The sequence below is a fragment of the Gobio gobio genome (genome assembly GCF_949357685.1).
Source record: "Gobio gobio genome assembly, chromosome: 18".
In the NCBI taxonomy this organism is placed as follows: Eukaryota; Metazoa; Chordata; class Actinopteri; order Cypriniformes; family Gobionidae; genus Gobio; species Gobio gobio.
Window position 1 is genome coordinate 17,718,229 of NC_137111.1, and position 12,732 is coordinate 17,730,960.

The 12,732-nt window shown below is 45.2% G+C and overlaps 1 protein-coding gene across 1 annotated transcript; it reads right to left on the bottom strand.

Moving 5' to 3' along the window:
* Positions 1-2,576: 2,576 nt before the first annotated feature.
* Positions 2,577-9,068, bottom strand: LOC307142598 (uncharacterized protein). Its single transcript, XM_079843583.1, has 2 exons — positions 2,961-9,068; positions 2,577-2,724 (listed from the first exon to the last, which is right to left on the bottom strand). The coding sequence occupies exon 1, from the start codon at positions 9,029-9,031 to the stop codon at positions 3,182-3,184; it is 5,850 nt and encodes a 1,949-aa protein (XP_079699709.1). The 5' UTR covers positions 9,032-9,068; the 3' UTR covers positions 2,577-2,724; positions 2,961-3,181.
* Between the last annotated feature and the right edge of the window lie 3,664 nt (positions 9,069-12,732).

A 12,732-nucleotide genomic window follows, 5' to 3' on the forward strand; every position in this document is an offset into this window, starting at 1 on the left:
TAAGTTCTCATCTTGTTTATTGAAGACCTTAATAATGGCTCAAATTTACAAAACATTTAGTCAATCAAGTTCTGTAGCTTTACAAAAGGAATATGCTACAACTTCTGAAAAAATTAATAAATAACTTCCTGTTTTACAGATGTCGCTATACAAAACAGACATTTGAGTGCTTCCAATGCACAAAGTGCAATCTCTTAAAGAGTTAGTTCACCTAAAAATGAAAATTCTGTCATTAATGACTTCCCTTTATGTTGTTGGACACAAATTAAGATATTTTAGTTGAATTCCGATGGCTCAGAAAGGCCTCCATTGGCACAATGTACACTCTCAAGACCCATAAAAGGTAGCCTACTAAAGACGTCGTTACAAAGTCCATCTCACTACAGTGGTTCTACAATAACTTTATGAAGCGATGATAATAGTTATTGTGTGCAAAAAAAACTAAATAACGACTTATATAGTGATGACTGATTTCAAAACACAGCATCATGATGCTATGAATCATCGAGTCGATTCATGATTCGGATCGCGTGTCAAACTGCTGAAATACGTGACTTTGGCGATCCAACCCGCTGAATCGACTCATTGATTCATAACGCTTCAAACCGCTGAATCAACTCATTGATTCATAACGCTTCAAAACGCTGAATCAACTCATTGATTCATAACGCTTCAAACCGCTGAATCGACTCATTGATTCATAACGCTTCAAACCGCTGAATCAACTCATTGATTCATAACGCTTCAAACCGCTGAATCGACTCATTGATTCATAACGCTTCAAAGCTTCATGATGCTGTGTTTTGAAATCAGTCAGCACACAGGGAAACTGCTTTGCTCTTTTGCTGTTATTTTTGTTGGCCAATGGGAGTTTGTGCTTCATCATGGTTTCACCGGTATCTATGGTTTCTCCACGGGGTTTGAAGCTTTTCGATGACGTTCGCGTCGGGTAATCACGTCACTTCAAAACGTTCCCATGGCAACAGGGGGAAATGGCGGCTCTTGTGTGAAGTAAACGAAAAATTTTCAACTTTCTGCTAATATATATGACTTTTTTTGCAACGAAAATGCGGGGATTATGAAATCATGATAGCCCTGCATATTTTGCACGCGGAAATAGGCAATTTATGCGGCGAAAGTGCGGCGTATTTGAAAAAATGCGGCCCCCGCATGAATATGCGGACTTTGGCTGATTATGCGTTAAATCACGCGATCGCATAATCGCGTTTTTCTGGAGGGACTGTTTAATGGACTTCTAAATCATTGCCATTATAAAGACGTTTTTTCAATATAACTCCGATTTTATTCTTCTGAAAGAAGAATGTCATATACACCTAGGATGAATCATGGGCTAATTTTCATTATTGGGTAAACTAACCCTTTAAGAAATTACAAATTGCATAGATTCTTAATAACTGGATTTCGCCATAAAAAATTTGCTGAACAACCTCATTTTCTCATTTGTGTCTTTTTTGTGTCGCGCAATGAATTTCAGAAGAAATGAGACCTGCATGAAATTGAATGTAAGTGGCTTTTGATAAAGCGTCTGCCAAATATATAAAAATGAGAGCCTCTGAGCTGTCAAATGGCATGAGCAATACAATATTTCCCTGTGTTCAAGTGAATAATGGTGTGAATTGTGTTTGTGAACACTAGCAGGTGACGATAAAGATCGACTGTGTTTGGTTTTCCCCTGAGTGTTGTGAATCACAGCATTGTTCTCCAGTAATGCAATCCACTGATGTAAAAGCTATTGTCTTGTAAATGGCACTCGAGCATAATGAGCTGTTATCAGATTCTCTATAAAGTGTAAATGTTGTTTTTAATGATGTGTTAACTGGAAAGGGTGTTGTTGATTAAAATGAAAACCACATGCTGTTGATGTGGTAGGTGCAGCAGGTTACATAAAAGTGAGGAAGACTGAACGGTCCTGACATCATGGGATTTCCAGTAAGGAAAATGCATAACTCTTAATCAGTTTAATGGTTCTTAGTTTATCATTTTAATATAATAATAGTCTCAGATGGTTCTCTTAAAATTATTTTGGGAACATTGTATTTTAGTATTATTTACACCGATCCGATCCGGCCTAACAGGTTAAGTGAATAACACTGATTATCTCTTCATCACGGCACCTGTTAGTGGGTGGGATATATGGTGGGATATATTACGCCGCATTCACACAGGCCGTCGGCGTCAACGCTTGACGGAGGGCGTGGCTGAAGCTTGGTGCTGACGCGACCGTCATAGTGACAACAGCTAATCACATTAACTTGCCGCTTGGACCACAACACAAAAAAAGCGCCTTTTTTGACAGCTAGTCTGTGAGACTATTTTGTGTATGAAAACTGATCACTTTAATATTTTATTCCTCATTTGCCTGGGGGATAGCGCCTATTTGAACCACACATGATATGATATGCTGCCTGTCATTCAATGATAAACAGAGTACACGGACAGAATACAAGCATGATACATATCAGATTCTCCAACCGTCTCTGCCGCCTCCTTCCAGGCCTGGTCTCTCCAGTTTGTGTCCCGGTATGTAAATAATGATTGGTAGTTGTAATGGGCTCTACTGGTTATGAAAATTAGTCACCAATATGGGGTGTCTAGTCAGGACACGGAAGGCAGGGATATTCATTGAAGGGTTTAATATATATCATTTGAAATACAGATGCACAGGCACTATTCTCTTTGGTGCTTTACAGTGTAAGTATGGTTCTAAAGGAAAGGAATAAACATAGATATTAACTATCATAAGCACAATTGAAGCTAATAACTCTCCTTAGCTACTTAAATAAACAGTGCTAAACATGTCCTGAAATGTAAACTACAATAAGAATAGCATACAAGCTACACATACAGTACAACAGAGATAAAGGCTGTCACTGACTGTAAACTCAACCATAAATTACTTATATTAACTTATCTATATATGTGATATAATTATAACTTACTTGTGGTCACTGACGCACACGAACACAACCTGAAGCTTAACTTATAAAGTGAAACTAAACTGACGGCCGTTCTCTGCAAGCCAGGACATGTCGCAACATGTCGGAAAGGGGGCGTGGTCTGGGCGAACACTCGCTGTACATGCTCCGTACCGATTCACATCACTTGAGCCTTTTGCACAGCCGCCCCATAATTCACGATGTGAATTATCTTCTAGAAAGGCTCAACTATCCACCGGAACTGTTGTCGAGGCATCATCCGGGATGGCCGGCAGCTCAATGAGCTTGGCCACTGGTCTGGTGTAGGTCCTCTTGTCCACCTGCACCTCAGCAGTCCTAACTTTACCATCAACACTCCTAATGGTCTTGGTGACCCGTCCCACGGGCCACAACGCACGAGGTAACCTTTGGTCAATTACCATCACCACTGTACCAACAGTGAGGTTCTCTGTATCCTTTACCCATTTCTGCCTTGACTGCAAGAAAGGTAAGTAGTTCCGTATGAAATGGGTCCAAAACTGGTCAGCTAACACCTGACTGTGCCGCCATCTTCTCCGACTGAGAATCTCAGACTCAGGGTACACCACTTGAGGAAGTGAAGAGTCGGGCCGCCCCATGAGGAGGTAGTTAGGGGTTACGGGATCCGCATCGGCTACATCTGTTGACACATAGCCCAGTGGCTTGGAGTTGAGGATTCCCTCTACCTCAATCAGAACTGTCTGCAAGACTTCTTCGGTCACTGTCTGTGCTCCAAGAGTAACGTAGAGTGCAGCCTTAATGGATCTGACTTCCCGCTCCCAGGCTCCACCAAAGTGAGGTGCATTTGGTGGGTTGAACTGGAAACGGATCTGGTGCTTAGACAACTTGGTCTGCAGCTCTTTGCACATGACCTCAAAACTTGCTTTGAGCTCACGCTCCCCTCCACGGAAGTTGGTCCCACAGTCAGAGAGAAGCTCGAAGGGAGTTCCCCGTCTAGCTATGAACCTTCTGAGTGACATAAGGAACGAGTCGGTATCCATGTTGGGCAGCACATCCAAGTGAATGCACCTGGTGGTCATACACTTAAAAACTATTCCCCATCTCTTTTCGGTACTCCGACCTCGCTTGACCTGGAACGGGCCAAAGCAATCTACTCCTGTTGAATAAAATGGAGGCTTCAGGAGGCGGAGGCGACAAGGGGGCAGATCTGCCATCTTGGGAATAACAGGCTTTGCTCTCCATTTCTGGCACTCCGGGCAGGATCTCTGATGACGACGCACAGCTTCGCGGCCTTGGAGGATCCAAAACTTGCGTCTGAGCTCTGCAAAGACCCTCTCAGATCCAGAATGGAGTAACTTGTTGTCATACTGTCGTATGATAAGTTTGGTAATATGGTGCTTAGGTTCTAGCACAATTGGGTGTACAACATCTTCTTCCAGACTGGTAGAACGGCGCAACCTACCACCTACTCGTATAAGGCCCCTAGAGACGTCGTACTCTGGAGCAAGTGACAAGAGCCGACTGCTGGATGGAAGTGCTTTCCCTGTTTTTAAGCACTTGACTTCGTCTGGAAAGCTATCATACTGTGCTCTCTGAAGGATTCGGAGTTCTGCTTCTGCATAGTCATCTGCACTGAGGGCGCTTGACTGGGAGGCCGCCCCATGCAGTGACCTACTCGTTGCTTCAAGGAGATCTTCAAAGGTAGAGTGGTCTTCAGCGGCTGGGATCTCTGAAGCAGTAATGACTGACATAATGCCACAGAACGCAGACCTCTTAACTTCTGTCTCATCTTGAACCTCCACGAAAGAAGTTGTGGCTGGCCAACTCTCACGTGGTAACCGAAGGAAGGCAGGACCTTGGCTGAATTGGTTTGGCTTGGCTAGGTTGGAGAGTGTCATCCCTCTGGTGATAGCGTCGGCAGGGTTATTATGTGTGTCCACATACCTCCATGATCGGTGATCCGTCAGCTCCTGAATCTCAGATACACGAGTCCCTACAAACACCTTGTATCTGCAGGACTCTGACTGTATCCAGGTAAGTACTGTGGTGGAGTCAGACCACAACACTGTGTCTCTCAACTGAAGGGTGAGCTCTCTCTGGATCATCTGGGCAAGCTGAGCTCCGGTAAGGGCAGCACAGAGCTCAAGGCGTGGTATTGACTGCTGTTTCTTCGGTGCCACTCTTGAGCGTGCCAACACAAAGGCTACTTGGACTTGGCCATGAGGATCCTCACCTCGTAGGTAAGCAACTGACCCATAAGCAGACTCTGATGCATCACAAAAGACGTGAAGCTCGAGGGTGATGGCACTTACATCCACGGCCAGTGGGAAGTAACTCCGGGAGAGACTGACCATCGGGAGCTGAGGGAGCTCTTCTTCCCATGTAGTCCAAGCTTGCAGGAGGTCGACCGGTAAGTTTGGGTCATCCCAGTCGCGGTCTTTGGTCCACAGTCTCTGGACCAAAACTTTGGCCCTTGTGGTGAAGGGCAGGATATGACCTAGGGGATCATACTGGCTCGCTAATATCTTATAGATATTTCGCATGGTCGTCTTGCTTGGGGCAACCGGGCGATGCCTGTAATGGAGTGTGTCCTGCATAAAGTGCCAACTGAGTCCTAGAGTCATCTCTTGAGCTTCACCATGCGTCTGAGAAACCCATCTTTCGCTGCTGTCAGACTTGGCCTCCTTAGGAAGGTTGCGAATCACCTCTGGCTGGTTACTGGCCCACTGACGAATATCGAAGCCACCTGCAGCTAGAAGGGTTCTAAGTCTCGTCACAAGGTTCCTGGCTTCTACTACGGTGGGTAGACTCTGCAGGCAATTATCGACATAGAAACACTGTTCTACACTGTGGTGGACATTTTCCCCTGGTTGACTCATCTCATTGACGTGTTTCTGAAGCGCAAAGATCGCGCAGCAGGGACTGCACGTCGTCCCGAATGGCAGGACCTCCCACTGGTAAACTGATGGTTGTGCGTCCGTCTTTAGATCTCTCCAAAGGAACCTCAACAAGGGCTTGTCTCTATCCAGCAGGCGGACCTGGTGAAACATCCCTTTAATGTCTCCACTTACTGCGACTCGATGCTCTCTGAAGCGCAGGAGGACTCCCAGGAGTGAGGGACCTAAGGCTGGACCAGGAAGTAGGTAATCATTCAGACTTTGTCTGCCAAGCTGGAAGCTGCAGTTGAAAACAATCCGTTCCTTCCCATTGTGTCTGACCATGTGGTGGGGCAGAAACCATGACTCCTCTGATGAGTCCGCCTCGCAGGGGTCAATCTTGGTGGCGTACCCAGCAATCTCCAGTTTCTTGATCTCCTCTTGGTAGGTAGATGCACGCAGTGGGTCTTGTACTAACCTCTTCTCTGTGTTTCGCAGGTTCTTCATCACAACTTCCTTTGAAACTTGCAGCTTGGGCATGTTTGGTACTCGTAGAAGGGGTGTAGCGTACCGATGCACTCCGTTTACCTCTACACGGATGGTCTCAGACTCTAAAAGGTCCACTGAGTACTTGTCCTGTCTGGATCTAGTCACCAATCTCTCACTTTTGAAAGGCAGTGTATCTAACTGCCACAACCGTTCAACTTGACTGAACAGCTCAACAGAAGGGGAGGAAACTGTGGTGAACAAGCACCGTGTGGAGGGAAGCTGTTGCTGTAGGTATTTTGCTGGACCCTGAAGTGTCCATCCGAGCTTAGTCTTGACTGCTGCAGGACCACCAGGGGGACCGAGATGCACTGGCTCAATCGGAACGATCAGATCAGCATTATCCGATCCAATCAGGAGGGTTGGTTGAGCTCCATCGATAGCTGGGATTGCCAGACCTCGTAGATGTCGATATCTTCTCTGGAGCTGGGTAACTGGGTAGCTGTACTGTGAGAGGCCTAGGTGTTCACCTGTGAATGCGCCTTGAATGGAGAACCTCTTTGTTGGTTGGGAAGCTGGAGTGATCGTAAAGGACACACGTGAGCCTGACAGTATCTTGATGTCTTGTCGGATAGTACGGAGTGTGAGGTCTTCTGCTTGGCCCTGTACTCCCAGGCGGCGTGCTGCAGACGAAAGCAGGATGGTTCTCTCAGAGCCATCGTCCAGCACTGCATACGTGTCGAGCACTTTATCCTGGTATTGCAAATTGACTCTTACAATCTTTAACAGCACATGGCTATCTCTATTTGGCTGATCCAGGTAGTGAGTCTCTGCTGCCGATGTGATGGTGGGCTCGTTCTCACTCCTCTGGTTGACCTCGTGAAGAATGGAAAGGTGTTTCGACTTACAAAGGCGACACGGCTTCTTGAGGTCACAGGCAGAGGCTAGGTGAGATCGTCCGCATCTCCAGCACCTTCTCTTGACTTTAATCCAGTCCACCATCTCTGCTTTAGTAAGCTTAGCGAAACTCTCACATTGGCTGAGGTAGTGTTCTGCCTCGCAGTAAGGGCAGTATATCTTACCCTTCCCTTGGATTCGGTTAGAATGAGTTGCTTGGGAGGGTGTGTCGAATGGATGGTTACTGGAACTACCTGTCCCATGCATAACAGTAGTAATCTTAACCTTGGATTTCTGCTGCTTGAATTCTCTCTTATCCTTCTCACTGTGAGCTTGAAGTGAAGGCTCAATGTCCAGGCATCTGACCTCTGCCTTCAGCCACTCTGAAAAGTCAGTGAGCGTTAGCTTCAGTTTATCCGGGTCCTTCCTATACTGTTGACGACGAAATCTGTCTTGCTGGTGTTTGGGGAGCCTGCTTAGAAGGCGCTTCACGTTGGATCCGCAGTGGAGTTCCTCATGGCCTTCGCCTCTGAGAGCTTTCAGCATCCCAACAAGCGACTGCACTCTGATGGAGAACTCATCAAGAGCTCTATCATCACGGATGGGGGGTAGGCATTCCATGTCCTCTATCTCCTTCAGCACAAACTGATATGGTCGTCCATAGCGTTCATCCAGTGATTTTAGAGCTTCAGAGTAGGGCATATTAGATTCTGCATGAGCTAGCACAAGGCGATGTGCAGGTGGCACCTTGACATGCTTCAGCAAGATGGCATACTTGTAATGCTCGGACTGAGAAGGATGAAGGAGTGTGCTAAGGGAAAGGCGTAGCTCCACATATTGAGCTCTATCCTCCTTGTTGAAGTCAGGAAATGTTGGGCCTTCTATATTGGGGGGTACATGCTGATACCCGTAGGAGGGATAATGGGCCAACATGGCTGGGTTCCCTTGGTAGAAGGATTGGGGTACATAAGGAGGCTGATGTATGGACTGGTGCACAGGTGAAGGCATAATCTGATCGAGAGCTGGATTTACATGTAGCGATCTGGGAGGGGCAACATGTGGAAGATAGATTTGAGGCTCAGGTAGCACCAGATGTGTATTTCCCAACTGAGATTCCCTAACTTTCTCATGTTGGTTGCCGAGTGTGGCTGCGTTGGGCTTAAAAATACCTGATATGGGGTAGGATGAGAGTGAGCCATATGATGAGGCACCTGCTGACTGCTGTAGGCCCTGGGATGGCCCTTTGTGTGGTTCATGTTCAGTATCTTGCTTGATAGCTTGAACATCATAGCGTGGATCGAGCGTGTGCGGAGGGGGTTGAATGACTCGGCTGAGAGGTGGAGGAAGTGTCATTTGTTCTAGCTGGTGGGTTAACTCTGCAGCTACACTTGGGTGATCCTCAGTTCTGTGGTGGTGAGGAGGAGTAAGGACTGGGAAAGGCTGTGGTTCACCTCCTCTATCTGTATAGAGTTGGCGTACAGGGGTCTGATGCCGTGATGACCTCCTTGACCACTGAGCTGAGGTCTGAGGGGAATGGTGCTGCAGGAAAAGCTCCAGAAGCTCTGTTTGTTTCTTGGCCGTTTCACTCTGTTGCCGCGCTGTCTCCAAAGCCTGATGAACAATGGCTTCATTTGCAGTCTGCATTGGTGGCATTGAGGATATGCTTTTAGCAGGACTGAGTAGCTCCCTCTCCTCTTCGTGCCTGTGCATCTGTGCTAAGCTATTCTGATCTGTATATTCAACTAAAAAATCATCCAGATATCTTGGGCGTTGCACTGAGCGTTTGGGGCGCACAGGTGAAACAGGTAGGCTGATTCCTTCCTTTCTGGTTGCCATATCATTGACTCTATCCGGCTCGAAGGACCATAAATTGTAATGGGCTCTACTGGTTATGAAAATTAGTCACCAATATGGGGTGTCTAGTCAGGACACGGAAGGCAGGGATATTCATTGAAGGGTTTAATATATATCATTTGAAATACAGATGCACAGGCACTATTCTCTTTGGTGCTTTACAGTGTAAGTATGGTTCTAAAGGAAAGGAATAAACATAGATATTAACTATCATAAGCACAATTGAAGCTAATAACTCTCCTTAGCTACTTAAATAAACAGTGCTAAACATGTCCTGAAATGTAAACTACAATAAGAATAGCATACAAGCTACACATACAGTACAACAGAGATAAAGGCTGTCACTGACTGTAAACTCAACCATAAATTACTTATATTAACTTATCTATATATGTGATATAATTATAACTTACTTGTGGTCACTGACGCACACGAACACAACCTGAAGCTTAACTTATAAAGTGAAACTAAACTGACGGCCGTTCTCTGCAAGCCAGGACATGTCGCAACATGTCGGAAAGGGGGCGTGGTCTGGGCGAACACTCGCTGTACATGCTCCGTACCGATTCACATCACTTGAGCCTTTTGCACAGTAGTAAAGGACCGGGTGATTACCCACCACAATTATTAGCTTTTCCTCCATTTTAGATCGTTCTTCACTCTTCATTCACTCTTCATTCACTGGTGTTTTAAACGAACGCTATTGGCTAGCGTCTGCTCTAGGATATTTGCATAGGGCGATCTGATTGGATGACGCCTGCGTTGGCGCTTGAAAAGTTGAAAAATCTTCAACTTTCGCCGCTTGCAACGCGAGTGAAGCGACGCAACGGAACCCACAATTCAGTTCGTCAACGCATGACGTCACCCATTCAAAGTAAACGAGAAGCGTTGACGCTGACGCCCCATGTGAATGCGGCGTTAGGCAGCAAAAACATTTTGTCTTCAAAGTTGATGTGTTAGAAGCAGGAAAAATGGGAAAATGCAAGCGTAAGGATTTGAGCGAGTTTGACAAGGGCCAAATTGTGATGGCTTGGCGACTGGGTCAGAGCATCTCCAAAACTGCATCTTTTGTGGGTTGTTCCTGGTCTGCAGTGGTCAGTATCTATCAAAAGTGGTCCAAGGAAGGAACAGTGGTGAACCGGCGACAGGGTCATGGGCGGCCAAGGCTCATTGATGCACATGGGGAGAAAAGGCTGGCCTGTGTGGTCCGATCAAACAGACAATCTACTGTAGCTTAAATTGCTCTAGAAGTTAATGCTGGTTCTGATAGAAAGGTGTCAGAATACACAGTGCATCGTAGTTTAGCTGCAGACCAGTCAGAGTGCCCATCCTGACCCCTGTACACCGCCGAAAGCGCCAACAGTGGGCACGTGAGCATCAGAACTGGACCATGGAGCAATGGAATAAGATGGCCTGGTCTGATGAATTACGTTTTCTTTTACATCACGTGGATGGCCAGGTGCGTGTGCGTCGCTTACCTGGGGAACACATGGCACCAGAATGCACTATGGGAAGAAGGCAAGCTGACGGAGGCAATGCTCTGCTGGGAAACCTTGGATCCTGCTATCCATGTGGATGTTACTTTGATACTCTTTCAGCAGGATAATGCACTCTGCCACAAAGCAGAAATGGTTCAGGAATGGTTTGAGGAGCACAACGAGTTTGAGGTGTTGAATTGGCCTCCAAATTCCCCAGATCTCAATCCAGTCAAGCATCTGTGGGATGTGCTGAACAAACAAGTCCGATCCATGGATCCACCTCACAACTTGCAGGACATAAAGGATCTGCTCCTAACATCTTGGTGCCAGATACCACAGCACACCTTCAGGGGTCTTTTGGTTTAGGAATAATTTATTAAGAACTGTTTGAGTTCCTACTGAAATATTGCAGACATTGTATATCTTGGCATATCTGAGCATGATTTGAGATTTTGTTGAGATCTTTTATGAAACCCAAAAGAGTTGTGATTTCTCTGGTCTTTTTTTGTTTTTGAGAGAGACAGGCGACTTCAGCAAATGTCTCGCATTTGTTCTCTATGCAATCTCATGTTATCATAAGAGAAACAATTGAGACATTTAAAGAGATCTCATTCGTGACTTACCTAAGGGCAGTCTGCTAACAGATCTGTCCACAAACCATTTGGTGTAAATTAGCCGCTTTGAATCTGAATGTGACGAGATATTTATCCTATCAGTGAACGATCAGGTTGGCAGAAGAGCATGATTGGATGGGGTCTGCCTCGACCTCCCTTGGGCTGTCGGTTCCGCTGGCTGACTGGAGCATGTGTGTCCCGCAGGGTCAAAAGGGCAGGATTTAAATGAAAACTTTAAATAACTGCCAGGCTCTGTCATTACAAAGTATTACTGGCCATGTGCGAGCGGGGCCCGAGCCACAGTAATGACTACATCTCCTCCATGTGCCTCTGCCTCAGAGGAGACAGCACTGGCCTTTAATAGAACTTCTGTAATTACACTGCGTCAGGAGAGCAATGCCATGCTAACGGTCGCATCCTCCAGAGAAACATGGAAATGCAACCCGTGTTTCTCCAAAGCGGAACATATTACCCTTTTCTGCCCCAAATAGGTTGCAGAATATTATCTCTCTCCATTTCATACATCAGATTGGAGATTTTAAATTTCTGTGTAGCTAATGGAGGCTAAAGTTTGACTGTTGCCAACAAGATATGCAACATTCAACTTTTAAAATATTACCAATAGGAATGCTAAAGATTAATTGACAATCGATTCATTGTCAAAATTTAAATCGATAAAACTTTTACTTAATCGATAAACTATTATCGATGGTGGATTAGGCAAGGTCATCATTAGAGTGTGTAGTTTTGGGGCATATACAGCTGATGCGCAAAACGTGCAAGGAAAAATGAAGTGAGTGCGCTGTAGTTACATATTCCATCTTCTGGTTTCACAGACAGGGTTTAAACTAGTCCCAGACTAAAATGCATGTTTGAGCCGTTTCAACTGAAAGCAACTTGCACTGAGATATCTTGGAATATGTCAGTGCCTTCATTTTGTCTCAAGATGTACACCAGTCATTTTATTTTCAAGGCACGTTTATAAAAGCTATTTGAATATCCTAATTGAACTAAGGCCTAATCCTGGCTTAATCGAAGCGCTGTTTCAGCTGTGCACTCCTATTCTATGGCGCATGGTAAATCAAGACCTGTCAATCTGAGCGATCAAACCAATCCAAGCACGCTCCAACTGTAAAACAGTGTCCGATTGGTCTCTACTAGGGCTGTGAATCATTGGGTAGACTAAATCGATTCGATTCACTATTCATTAAAATTCAAAGCGATTAGATTAATTCGATTTGATTCTGCATTTTTTTATATGCATTCATTTAAATGCTTCCCCCAATGTGTCTTAGTCAGGGTGTGAATTACACAGCGAGAGTGGGGGCAAAAGAAAACCCAAAACTTGTTAATGTTAGTTCATGTTTGTTCTTGATGCTGCTAGTATAATTAACTTTATTTTAATAGCCTATAAAAATTGGCATTTGTTGAAATTTCCAAAATTAAATTAGATTATTTTAATAACAGCAATTGTAAAGTAGTAAAAAAAAAAATATTTGGATCAATGTGCAAACTTTTTTAGTGTCAAAGTATGTGTGTGTGTGTGTGTGTGTGTGTGTGTATGTAAAGGCAGTTAAAAAAATTATTTTCA

What these genes read in the sequence shown, in the direction of transcription:
- LOC307142598 (XM_079843583.1), bottom strand. Translation starts at nt 9,031, where the DNA reads ATGGCAACCAGAAAGGAAGGAATCAGCCTACCTGTTTCACCTGTGCGC.